General features: G+C 36.3%; 1 protein-coding gene across 1 annotated transcript; it reads left to right on the top strand.

The window, feature by feature from the left end:
- The first annotated feature begins 111 nt into the window (after positions 1-111).
- LOC121408690 (proline-rich protein 11-like) lies at positions 112-9,319 on the top strand. Its single transcript, XM_041600235.1, has 9 exons — positions 112-220; positions 1,494-1,669; positions 2,005-2,188; positions 3,325-3,453; positions 5,402-5,698; positions 6,270-6,347; positions 6,593-6,723; positions 7,327-7,477; positions 8,895-9,319. Exons 2-9 carry the CDS (start codon positions 1,494-1,496, stop codon positions 8,985-8,987), a joined length of 1,239 nt encoding a protein of 412 aa, XP_041456169.1. The 5' UTR covers positions 112-220; the 3' UTR covers positions 8,988-9,319.
- The last annotated feature ends 3,155 nt before the right edge of the window (positions 9,320-12,474 follow it).

Genomic DNA, 12,474 nt, shown 5'->3' on the forward strand with positions numbered 1-12,474 from the left:
TCCCCTTAAATAAATATAAATGGGCATGCCATTATTCCAGATTCCATTACTAGATCATACAAATGCAGACATTTCTGTGCATGTGGGTGTGGTTACTGATTTTTAAAGTCCGCTGTTTCGCAAGTGTAGAGATTTTCATTGGTCAATTGCATTTGACGTCATTTTTGATCAGCTGAGAGAGCGGTCATTACAAACGCAGACGATGAAAGCTTGATTGACGGTAAGGAATTTTCTCACATGACAGTTTTTACATAATTAATATGAATACTTTTTATGATATTGCATCTGGAAGTATATATTTAGGGACATTTCTCACTGTTTTTTTGCTGTCGTATCACTCTGATTAGCCTGAACTGAACTAGTACTCTCAGCTCAACTGCGCTCTGCCTCTTGCTGCCTCTGCACACCAATCATAATGATCCAAGCCCGAGGGCGAGGCAGTCAGGGCACGGAGCTCCCCGTGCGATGGAGCTCCCTAATTTATTTATTTATGCTACGCGAACGCGGTGACAATGGCAGTGAATGAGTGCAGAGTGGCAATGCCGTCAGCTCGGTGCAGCAAGTATCAAAAGCATACATGTATTGTAGGTCCTTCCTTGGTAATAATGGTAGCATCTAGAAAAGACTAGAAATTTTAGAATCTATTCTCAACTCTTGATTCTAATTGACAAAGTCATAGGATCATGTAGATCATTAATTTAAATAGCAAAACTTAAAATTATCCTTATTTCATGAAACAAGTTTGCTTTTTTTGATAATTCTTTGGGCCTTTTTGGCCAGCATCCACAAAAACCAAGTTTTCCATTTATTTGTACGACAATACACCAGACGGTGGACTGTACTGTTTCCAGATCAAACTCAAAGAAGAAGAAGATTTAGGCCTAATTTAGGCACTCAATTTTTATTTTGATGGGGATGTGGCTCACTCACGAAACTCTGAAATGGGGGTCTAACTAAGCGTAAGGTCAGAACTGACTACAAGAGTGAAATGCAGGATCTTGGGAACTAAAAATATACCGGGCGGTGTGAAAAATGGTCTAAAGAACAGGATCACGGTATATGATGTATGCTGTACGTGCTTGCGCTGGACAATATAGATGTTACGTAATGAGGTTTTGTGAGCAGCCTGAAGTCTGAAAAAGGGGGTCATTGAAGCGGCACATCCCCATACCACCAATTTATGTGAGTCCCCCCTCCCCCAGTAGCCGGCCCCATATTACATGTGCCAATTTTTTTTATTTGACTTTTTTGTTGGAAATTCAGTGAATATTGTGTAGTCATCAATGTACACCCAGTAGTGTAATCAAGAGCCTAATTGTACATTATTATAAGTTTAAATTATATATAAAAAAAAAAATTTCTTGATTTTTTTAAAAATCAATACAAGAATTAAAAACACCCTAGTTGTTTTCTTACAATCCTGCTTTTATACCATTTTACATTGACTTGCACCTGCCATCTTACCCCTTTTATAATTACTCCTTTTTGTGCAGATGAAGCACCGCAGCAATAAAGTGAATTTCTTGTCATATTCTTCACATCGTAAGAGAAGAGGCAATCGGAGGAAAGTAAGGGAACCGTCCAAAAGTCTGTCAACATCAACAGTGACCCTTCCAGGACTTCATGAACAGACTGATGCCTCAAGAATGGAATTTGATGTCTCTCAAATGTAAGAATAATTCTTGGGCTCTGAGCTTCATTATTGACATAGTAGAGTATTTTGATGTTTATGCAGCTGTCTCATGCGGGTTCTTCCCCCATACGATTTGTACATAGTTTTTGTGGCTCAACTTACCACACAGATGGGGTAAGTTGAGGACATTTCTTTTTTCAAAGGTGACAATGACCTTCAGTGTGGGGGTAGAAAGGTATATAAGGGAGGGGGTTGGAAACTTCTTTTGTAATTTCAAATCTTTACCAAACATTGATGATCATTTTGACACTTGTTAAATATACACAAAGAGGGGGAAACATGGACTAATCACTACTTTATCTCTTACACAGGTTACTTGATTATAGTCTTGGTGATCACATCCAGGAATTAGATCGCTCATCATCATCTTCAGGCAGTATGATTCCATTCATGGATGCAAGTTCTTGGCTTGCAGTGGCTGGAGAAATAAGTCTAACCAAGCTGCCAACTACTCTCTATCATGTCTGTAATTGGTGGAAAACAAAAGTAAATGAGGTACGGTGTAGTTAATTGTAAACACTCGTAATAAGATGTATATGGTTTGGTGAGTCTAAGAGAGATATGCATACTTTTTTTTCTTTTCCCAATTGCCATCTAAAGCCCCGTGCACACATTGTGATGCAATTGCACTAGGATCTGATTGGTTGTAAAGGTGCCAAACGCATGTCAGTCTAATCACATCGCAAGTCGGTGCTCACGTTTGCAACGGCTTTGCAGTGCGCTGCTTCTCAAGGCACCTCTTCTTTTGAGTATTTGTTGTCTGCCCTGCAGCAGCTCAGCAAATTGGCCATGATGCCATCGTTTAGGACAAATCTGATTCATTGAAATAAGCAAAATCGCAGAAATATTCGACGTGTCAAATGTATGAGATTCGTTCTGCAATCCTACTGCAAGAAAGCGGGTCGCAGTTGCAGCGCATTGTAGGTTGGGGCCCACTCTTATTTCGTTGCAATCGGATCTTGGTGCAGTCATGTTGCATAGTGTGCCCAGGGGACCATTTCATCAACATTTCTGTCTGACAAGTTTTCATATCTGACATCTTTCCTTGATTCTGATTGGCTGAGAGGCACTGTTACTATAGTAACTGTCGGATAAAATGGGACTTGTCGGATAAAACGTCTGACAAGTCCTTTCATGAAACGCTCCCCTGGTGTTTAATTTCCATGGCAATATCATTTTAGAGGAAACATTCCTCTTTTGGTAATTTTCTTGAGGGCCTTTTAAGTGTATTATAGTTTCCTTTTATAAGCATGTTTAAAAAGGTATAAGATTTGTAATGCTGTGTTATTTGATGAATTAAATTGAGACTTTACCAAGTATACAGTATGTGTAATGAGAATGAAATACCCTATTTTAGTTGGGATTTTACTTACTAAGTTTTTATTGTGTGTGTGTGTGGGGGGGGGGGGGGTTCATGTGCACTAGAAACTGAAACATGCACACTACTGCACACAAATGGTTAGCCTAACCTCTTCAGCTGTATTTTGAAATATGATTTCAATGGTATTTGAAGAACAATTCGTGTCATTGAAATTGATTATTTTGTTCCTTCATTTAAATATTGTGGAAGAATGTGAGAGCTCATAATCTCTCGTTCTTACAATTTTATACCATCTCTCCAAATTCTGTAGAGCCTGGAGTTTGCCAAAGATGTAGTGTTTCCATCTCGTGTCTACCGTAGGGAGCTTTATGCCACTCAAGAACAGATCATTCTCCTTCAAGAACAACTTCAGAGAATCAGAGAAGAGATGGAATCAAAGGTAAGAGCATTTAACCAAAATAGAAGCCAGTATGAAATATTTCATTAACGTTTTTACTTTTTTCTCAAATATTTACCTTTATTTTAAAGATTTAAACTATTGTCTGGGAGTGAGTATAAATTTTGTTTGCAAGGAAGTTTCAAATTTTGATTGACTTTGTTTATTTCTCCTTTTGATCATACTGGTACCGTATATTATTGTAATTATTACAAGTGTAAAGGCCACTGCACACCTTTCGACTTGTCCATGATCCGATTTTGGAACAAATTCCAATTTGCTCATTATCTGAAAATGTGAATGAACAGTTACTTTTTGTTTGAGGTTCCAATTAACTGAAAGAAAACCATTATAGCAATTTTTGATGCCTTTCTTTCGGATTAAATTCGGAGCAGATTACTTTCAAATTGTAGCCAATCGTATGATTGCTATGATGTCACTACGTCTTTATATCAAATTCTTTTTTATTCTAATAAGGATGATATCATAGTCACAAATTTAAACAGGTATTCATATGATAATTTAAAAAATTACAGAATAAGATATTCCATGTCTCTATATTAGCATCAAATTCTACTACATTTCATTCCAAAATTGGGTTGCAGACTAATCGTAAGGTGTGCAGTGGCCTTAACCCTAAAAAGACTGGGGGGGCCTTTTAGGCCCACCCCTGTACATAAATCGCGATAACTTTTTTGCGCACGAAGCGTTCGCGCCGCCATTTCATGACTTTTTTCTCTTGAGTTTTGCGCAACTTTTGATACCAAATTTGTATACCCCAATGCCGCGGTTGCGGAGTTACGTAACATTTTCGTATCACATGTCACGTAAGAAATTGAAATTTGTATTCGTTTGTGTGTAAAGTGTATGGTTTTTGAACGAATGTTATACACACTGTTTTCTAACTACATTTTTATTTGTTTCTTTCTATATTATGTCACTTGTGAATTCAAGTAGCAGTTCTAGGATATGAAAATAATGAAAAACATTGCATAAAAAATAAAGAAATACATAAGAAATGCAAAATAAAGAAATACATAAGAAATTAAAATCAAAGAAAAACATAAGAAAAGTAGTGCAAAATACCAGAATCGCTTGCACAACTATATTCTTGGGTGCAGGAAACACTGAATAGACAAGTAATGTCACACTTTAGTTGATTATGCTATAATTGATATTGAATAAGTTATATATTACACAAACCCAAAATATATCTAGAATACTCAAGAATTTGCAAACAGGAATTTATGGACCGCAATAGGTACCAAAATATGAAAAATTCAATTTTTTTGATAAAAATTTGCATATTCGCATAATTATGAATATAATTTGCATAAATTATGTGATATCTCCTATGCTTTGTTTTCACCAGCTAGTGTACATGTAACACATCACTTGTGTATCTTCCAAGATTGCTTTGTCTCATTGCAAGAGAGTGTAATGCAATAAAACATGCCAGTTATTGTATTTCTCTACATAACGCATGCGGAGTACTTATTTGCATATTTAGTAATTACTAATTTGCATAAGCATATCTAATAATTCAAGCATGAAACAACACAATTCCATGATAAACAACCTCTTCTTACAGCTGAAAACCTTGAAACAGGAATTTATGGACCGCAATAAGTACCAAAATATGAAAAATTCAATTTTTTGATAAAAATTTGCATATTCACATAATTAATTATGCATATATTAAAAAATACAATGAATATCAGTATTTTGACTATGTTTTCTTTTAGAGGACATGACAAAGGATGTGTGTGCCAAATTTGGTTGTGATCGGACGACCAACGGCTGAGATCTTAGGGGGGGGGGCCCAAAAGGCCCCCCCAGTTTTTCTAGCCTCCAAAATAGCCCAGTCTTTTTAGGGTTAATGCAGAGAGACCTGTTTTTCTCATACCACAGAGTGATTATTTGCTTAATATCGATAACATCTATCTCTCAGAAATTAGCGGAAAACACATCTGCTGCTTCAAGTTGCTCCCATTGTTGCTGTCCATTGCACAGCCCTACAGCAACCAACCCTATCCTAGGGGCAGTCTACCAACCTTCTACTAGCACACTGCCACCAGGCTCTTCAACTCTACCAAGTGTACCGCTGCCACTACCACTGCCACCACCACCCCCACCAGCAACACTTATGCCCCCTCCTCCCCCTCCCCCTCCACCAGCAGTTGTTCCTCCTAAAGACTGGAGAAAGGACCTACCCAAGAGAAAGAAAAGCACCAGCAATGAAAATAAGGTAATTTGATACTCCACAACATATAGAAGAGGACGCCTTTTTTAGGATGACACAACATTTGCTCGTGCGACAACTGCTCTGGGCCTAATTTTGTCTAAGATGTAGGGTTTTATGTTAGGTTTAGGCTAGGCTATAGTGTTTAACCCAGGGTTGAAGTTTGTAAATTAATTACTTTAGAGCAGAGCAATTGTCGCAGGAGCATAAGATGGAACCTGTTGTAGATATGATATGACAATTCTCAGAAATATTTTTTATAGTGTTCTAAAATTGCCTCACTTTAAACATAACAATATAATAAACATGCATTAAACACTTCTTTATAGTCTTTATAGATGGCCAAAGTGGCATTGATAATCTCATGTTTGACAATGGTGTTATCATGTCTTTAGTTTGTGCCAATTATTATTAACATGCCAAGTTTTTGTTGTACAGCTTTACTGTGCCATCTCTTAATGAGCCATTGCATGAGTCTTGTAACGGTATTGCACAGCACAGTATTATATTTTTTTTATACTTACCGGTACTGATATTGCCTGCTAACCCTTTTACATTCTTGTTTTTCCCATCACAGGAAGCGAATAAAAATCCTGCTATTTCCTTGGATGACATCAAAGGAGTGAAACTAAAAAAAGTGGATAGGACAATTAAGGTGAGAGAATATTCAAGTTTGGTACTGCTTGCGAATATGAAAAAAAATGCAGGAAACCATCTCAGAATGATTGTGAGAGGACGCATATACTGCACCTAAGAACCGGTGCTTTGCTGTAAAAATGAACCAAATCATTTGAATGATAACACATGTACAAAAAGTGTCCAATGATTTGTCCAGATTTGTAACTCTTAATAGACAACAACTTCTCTGAACTTAGGCCCTGATATTTTTCTCCTTGACAGAGGTCTAAATCCTCATCTGGCAGTGGGCCTCTTGTAACGTTATCTGATCTTCAAGCTGTGCAACTCAAAAAATCTTTCAAGTCTTCAACTCAGTCCCCTCAAATCACATCTCCCATGAATCTGAGGAAAAGGTGAGTTTTCTTATTTATTGTAACAAAGTTTATACATCATTGACTACTTTCCTGCTAAACAGAGAACAAATTTTAAAGAGCTGATACAAAACCTGCTGGAAAAAGACACTTGTTATTCCTTGAAAAACATTTTGATTGTGGCTGAAGTTGTCTTTACAAGTAAATAACCCCCTAATGGACAACATGCCGAGGAGAGGGAAGATGGAAGAATATGAGGCACAAAGGTAAAAGGGGAAAATAAAACAAGACAAAGGTGGACATTAGAAGGAAGATATGGAGATGTGGCTAATGCACTGTATGGCTTACATTTTCCCTTCAAGTGTAATCCTGTATGTGTTATGTTGTTACTGTTGATGTTATCATTATAGTTCATTTCAAATCAACCGTTTGCACTCTAACTGGAAGAAAAAAGGTGGGACATATGACTTTTTTTCATATTGAATTATAACGTGAGAATTCATTAACAAATCATTTTAATATTCATGAATGTTCATATGAGGGAAAGATGATATTCTAGAGAGGTATCACTGCCACATCAGTGACACATTGTATTGATGACATACTCTTTGAAAGTTCTTGTTATCGTATCTTGTTTCATAACAGGTTATCATTAGAGGCAGTGGACTTCAGGATGTCTTTGAAGAGAGTTGGTTTGCCGAGAAGTCCAGGTGGCACTCCGTTCCGCATGAAACCGACTGAGAGTGGGGTAGGGCTTACTCCTATAATGACCAGGGCTCTCAAGAGGAAATTCAGGGTGAGTTACTTTCCACAGCCAATGCTCTTTTTTTATAAAGCCCCAGTGCATACTATGTGATCCGATACGACACGATTGTTTAATAAATCATGTTTTGCATTAAATGTTCCAAGAAGAAAATATAGTTTGGCATAATGTTAGGACCAACAAAATCATAATTTTGCTTTGCGGCAAGCCCCATGGTCATAGCAAAGCCCAAATCTGCTTCAAGTTGCAGCAGATGATGACATCATTATGATTTGGCTTTGAATTTGGTTTTATTCCTACAATGAGGCTCAAACTAGAATGAATTTTTCAGTAGTCCTACCACAATCCTTAACTCTGATCACTTAAATTGTATTGGTTGGAATGTCCATATCAAAATACAATTACTTTGAAATTCGAATTGCAGTGAATCGCAGAGTGTGCATCAGGGCTTAATATCCATTAAGATATCCATCTTTCTTTTATATCCCTCTTAGCAGAATGCAGGGGTTAAACTTTATAATGTGCAGTATTTATGCTGCTGTCACTGTTTGTATCATGTTCTCTTGTGCGCTTGCACATTTTCATGTAGGTCACATTTCTCAGTGGATTCCTTTGAAATTTGGTATGTAAGTGTATAATCTCTAACCCTTTAACGTTTCAATTTGGTGATTCTGCCTCTGTTTTGGTTCAAAGGTTTATTTTTTTGTGGATGGCCTCATTGGCCTGTGAGTGTGTATGTGCTTTAGGACGCATTACTCAATAGATTCTTTTTAAATTCTGTGAGGGGGTAATTTTTGCACAATATGTAGTAGAAGTCTGTATGAACTAAGGTACAATATTGAGAAAACTCTCTTGTACAAAGAAATCAGGATTGCAAGTCATGAAGCATCTGTACCGATCAGATGCAAGGATTTCAGTAGCTAATAATGCTTGGTGGTGAGAAATCACTTATAAAGTGCTTCAAAGTTGTCATGAAATCCTTTAGTGATGTTACAATTTTTTATGCCCCCGCAGACAAAGTCCGAAGGGGGCATTAAGCGTTGCCCCTGTCCGTCCGTCCCCAACTTGGTTTCCGCACTCGAAAAATATTGAATAGATTTTTAAAAATTTTGTGTGTATGTAGATGACACCAAAATACAGGCTAAGTTCGAATTTGGAGTCTGCAGGTCAAAGGTCACAGCTCATTAAATATGCAAATTGGTTCAATGTTGTAAATTATAGTGGTTTCTTTACGATATTAAGTTTAATCATATAGAATGAATTTCTGATCACGTTAAGCGGGGGCATCTTAGTCCTTTGGACACATCAAATTTCAAGTTGTAATATTATTTTATCATCATCATCATCGTCATCACAGAAAACATGTATTATAATTATCACTTTTCATGAATTTTCTTTTTCAAGCTTGGTAGGTTTAGTATGTTTTGATTTTTCTTGCTATTGTTTGTAGAGTGTGACTACTCCTCCATCACCTTGGAGCAGGCATGCCTCACCTAGCAGTAGTGATACATCACCATTCACACCACCAGGTATTAGATTCTGAGACTAAACACCATCAAGACCTGACTACATATCAGGCTTGCCTCATCTAGCAGTAGTGATATGCCACCATTCACACTGCCAGGTGTTAGATTGTGAGGCTGACCTTCAACCCCTCCATCATTTCAGATGATTTTACAATGAAAAATCAGAATCAGTTGTAACTTTAGACTAGTGTATTTCTGCACTTTGTAGAGACAGGTAGACATGCCCATGCTAAAGTACTGAGAAGTCTTTCTTGTACTGACTACTGTACATGTTTGATTTGAGGACATAGGATTATTTTGGTTATAGGAAATAAGGTACAGCGGGCAATCTGTCTCACAGTCACATATAGACTCAAAGGCCCGTATTCTGAAGTCGGGTTAACTTAAACTCAGGTTTAAAGTTGTGGTTTAAGTATGGGAAGCCAAAAGTATCAAAAATTGTATTAAGTTGTATGTTTCTTATGTCTACTGTGCTCTTTCCTGATTCATCGAACGTGAAGACAATCATCTATTTATACTTCCTACACAGTTATGAATGATTTGAGAGCCGAATGAGCTGAAGTATGATATCTCTACTGTTAGTGATTATGTAACAATTGGCTGTCCATACTTAAACCACAACTTAAACCTGAGTTTAAGTAAAACCCGACTTCAGAATACAGGCTAAAAGGTCTAGAACTATATATTGGGTTCACAGAGCCTAATTTGTGCTTTTAACCCTAAAACCAGGGGGGGATCAATCAACCCCCCCCCTGAGATCTCAGCTGCGGATCTCTGAAAATGGGCATGTGGGATGTACAATCTGCAAATCTGTATGGTTAGTTTTTCCAAAATAAGATTTCTTAAAAATATGAATTAATTATGCTATTTTATGCATAAATCATACTTTTTGCTCTAATTCACTACAAAAGCTCTTAGAAATAGAATGTTAATTTTTGTGTAAATATTCTTTATACCATTGCAAACAAATACAAATAAAAAAATCCTGGTTTGAAAATGAATTTGCTATGAATTTTATTGTTTTATGAATTATGTATTTCTTTGTATTTCGACACATTTTGTTTTTCTTTTTTTTTTAACCAAATTTATTGCAGAGCCTCTTTGAAACATAATTATGCTAAAAGTTATGCTGATGATTTCTGAAAAATTAACCATACAGCTTCGCAGATTACATCCCACTCTTATCATGCCAAGTTTCGCGGTGATCGGCAGCCGAGATCTCAAGGGAAGGGATTCTCCCCGATCATATAACACCCCAAAAAGCCTGGTCTGGTTAGGGTTGAATTGAGTCAAAGAATGCAACTTGTACTGTATGAATAAAGATAAGCACTTCAGCATAGGAACCTATTACAGGCCGAGCACTATGGCCCAAATTCACAAAGGTGGTTTTGAAAACCCATGGTTGAGTCCATGGTTTATGCAGATTTCCTGTATAAATTACACTTAATTTAGCGCGTATCGGGCGCGTGTATAAAACATGTCCAATGCTGATGCATGCATTTTTCACAGTTCGCCAAATTGACGCCTGTTACCATGGTTAGATAGGCTATTTTATTCATGAGTCCACTCTTCAAACAGTGGACTCATTTATAAAGGACATCTGCATAAACCATGGACTCAACCGTGGGTTTTCAAAACCACCTTTGTGAATTCGGGCCTATGTGCTTGTCTTACTTGGCAGACAAGTACATGTATACATATATTTGATTGATTTCAAACTATTTAATGGTTAGTCCTGGCTGAATATAATGATATATAAATCAATAGAGTAAAATTCACAGAGCAAAACACTGAAAATGATCTTATGATAATGAATATCAAGAGATATTGAATTGTAAAATTCAGCAATATATTGTGAAAGCAGTTATATGAATGGTGTAACAAATATTTAATGGCTGGGCTGATGATGTTACGGTTCATAACTGTTTGAAACCAAGCCAGGCTATACTGATTGGGTTGATAAGGTATTCATGCAACCCCATCCTCACCAAATTGTGGCTGTAAATTTTTGCATGCTCCACCTAGACATAACACCAAAGACCGGAAAACCCTGACCGGAATACTCCAAAAGTGATGCCATCTCTTCAGTACTCTATGGTGTATTCTTAGATAAGTGCAAGTTTTACAGATCTTTTCAGAATTGGCAATGGTTTTTTCTACTACATTTAATGCATATTGTAACTTTGTTCATACATACTATAATGTGAATGCCATTGGTCTGTGATAATAACTTCTGTTGGAATATTTTCAGTGCTTTTTAACAGAAGCTTAGCTGAAACTGCATTAGCAGTCTGGTCCGGTAGTTTCCTTCTTCCACAAAATTGTTTTGTTTAGTTATTGACGATTGATCTGCTTAAAGCATGCACTTCTGCACATAAAATCATATCTTTAAAGAGAAATGCCAGTAGTTGCAGTAAACACTGATTTCATGAGAAAGTCTGTAAAACCAGGCTTAATTGTCAGAATATAATCGAGGATCTAGATCTGATCCCTCTGGTACAATTACATAAACTGAACTTTGTGAAATCTTAAAATCTTCACACTAAAGATCACCAACACAGATAGACACACGTGGGACAGTGTATTAATATTGCTGGAATAAAGACCCGACGGAAGTGACTGAATCCGCGCCTAATTTGCTTATTTCTCAGCAATTACACAATTTCTTCCAGAATCCTTTGGCACATATTTTTTATTCATACAAACAGACACTTGGGTGGTCATTATATCAGATTCTGTCAAAAGTCATTTTGAGATCGTTACCAAAACTGGAATTTATCTTTAATGTTGATGTGATAATCATTTAGAGGGATATCAAAGTTAGGTGATACAATGTCATCAAGTTATCTCAACTTTTTATACAATCTCATTAAAATTGTAGATCGTGTTTCATAACTTCTACATACACTTAAATCTTATTGTACATTTTATTGTATTTAAAGCATACTTGCTAAAATATTTTGGAAATAGTTGACAATACTTTAGTGATTGCAGGCATTGGTATAGTAAATGCAAATATAACATCTAAAATGTCAACTTTCTATGTACATCTTTTTTACATTGTATTCTTCCGATGTATCATGAATGGTCATCATGTAAATATTTCTTTTCTAAAAAATATACTAATTTCCTATCAATATGATATGATTATGTACTCAAGAAACTTATATATTTTTTTATATTTTGCTTCTTATAATTACATGTTAATTAATCCTATAGTGGACAATGAAGGTTGGTTAAAGGAGTTTATAACTAAAGAAGAGGTTTTGAATTGTTTCCTATAGAGATGTTTATGATGTTAATGTTTTGTTTTAACCCATTGAGGATTGGTTTCTCCTGTAAACACACTTGTAGTTTATCTCTGTTCTCAATGCTATCAATCACACAAATCATGAGGTAACATGTATTATGATTGGAAAGAGACACCCCTCAGGTAAAAATAAATTCAAAGGTTTTTTGTGTTTATTATTTTTTTTTTCTCATGATTTAAATCAATGATAGTTC

Source organism: Lytechinus variegatus, chromosome 2 (assembly GCF_018143015.1).
Source record: "Lytechinus variegatus isolate NC3 chromosome 2, Lvar_3.0, whole genome shotgun sequence".
NCBI lineage: Eukaryota > Metazoa > Echinodermata > Echinoidea > Temnopleuroida > Toxopneustidae > Lytechinus > Lytechinus variegatus.

What these genes read in the sequence shown, in the direction of transcription:
- LOC121408690 (XM_041600235.1), top strand. Translation starts at nt 1,494, where the DNA reads ATGAAGCACCGCAGCAATAAAGTGAATTTCTTGTCATATTCTTCACAT. An exon ending in GAATTTGATGTCTCTCAAAT is followed by an intron (nt 1,670 to 2,004) that starts GTAAGAATAATT and finishes TCTCTTACACAG; the next exon opens with GTTACTTGATTATAGTCTTG. An exon ending in CTCTCAAGAGGAAATTCAGG is followed by an intron (nt 7,478 to 8,894) that starts GTGAGTTACTTT and finishes TATTGTTTGTAG; the next exon opens with AGTGTGACTACTCCTCCATC.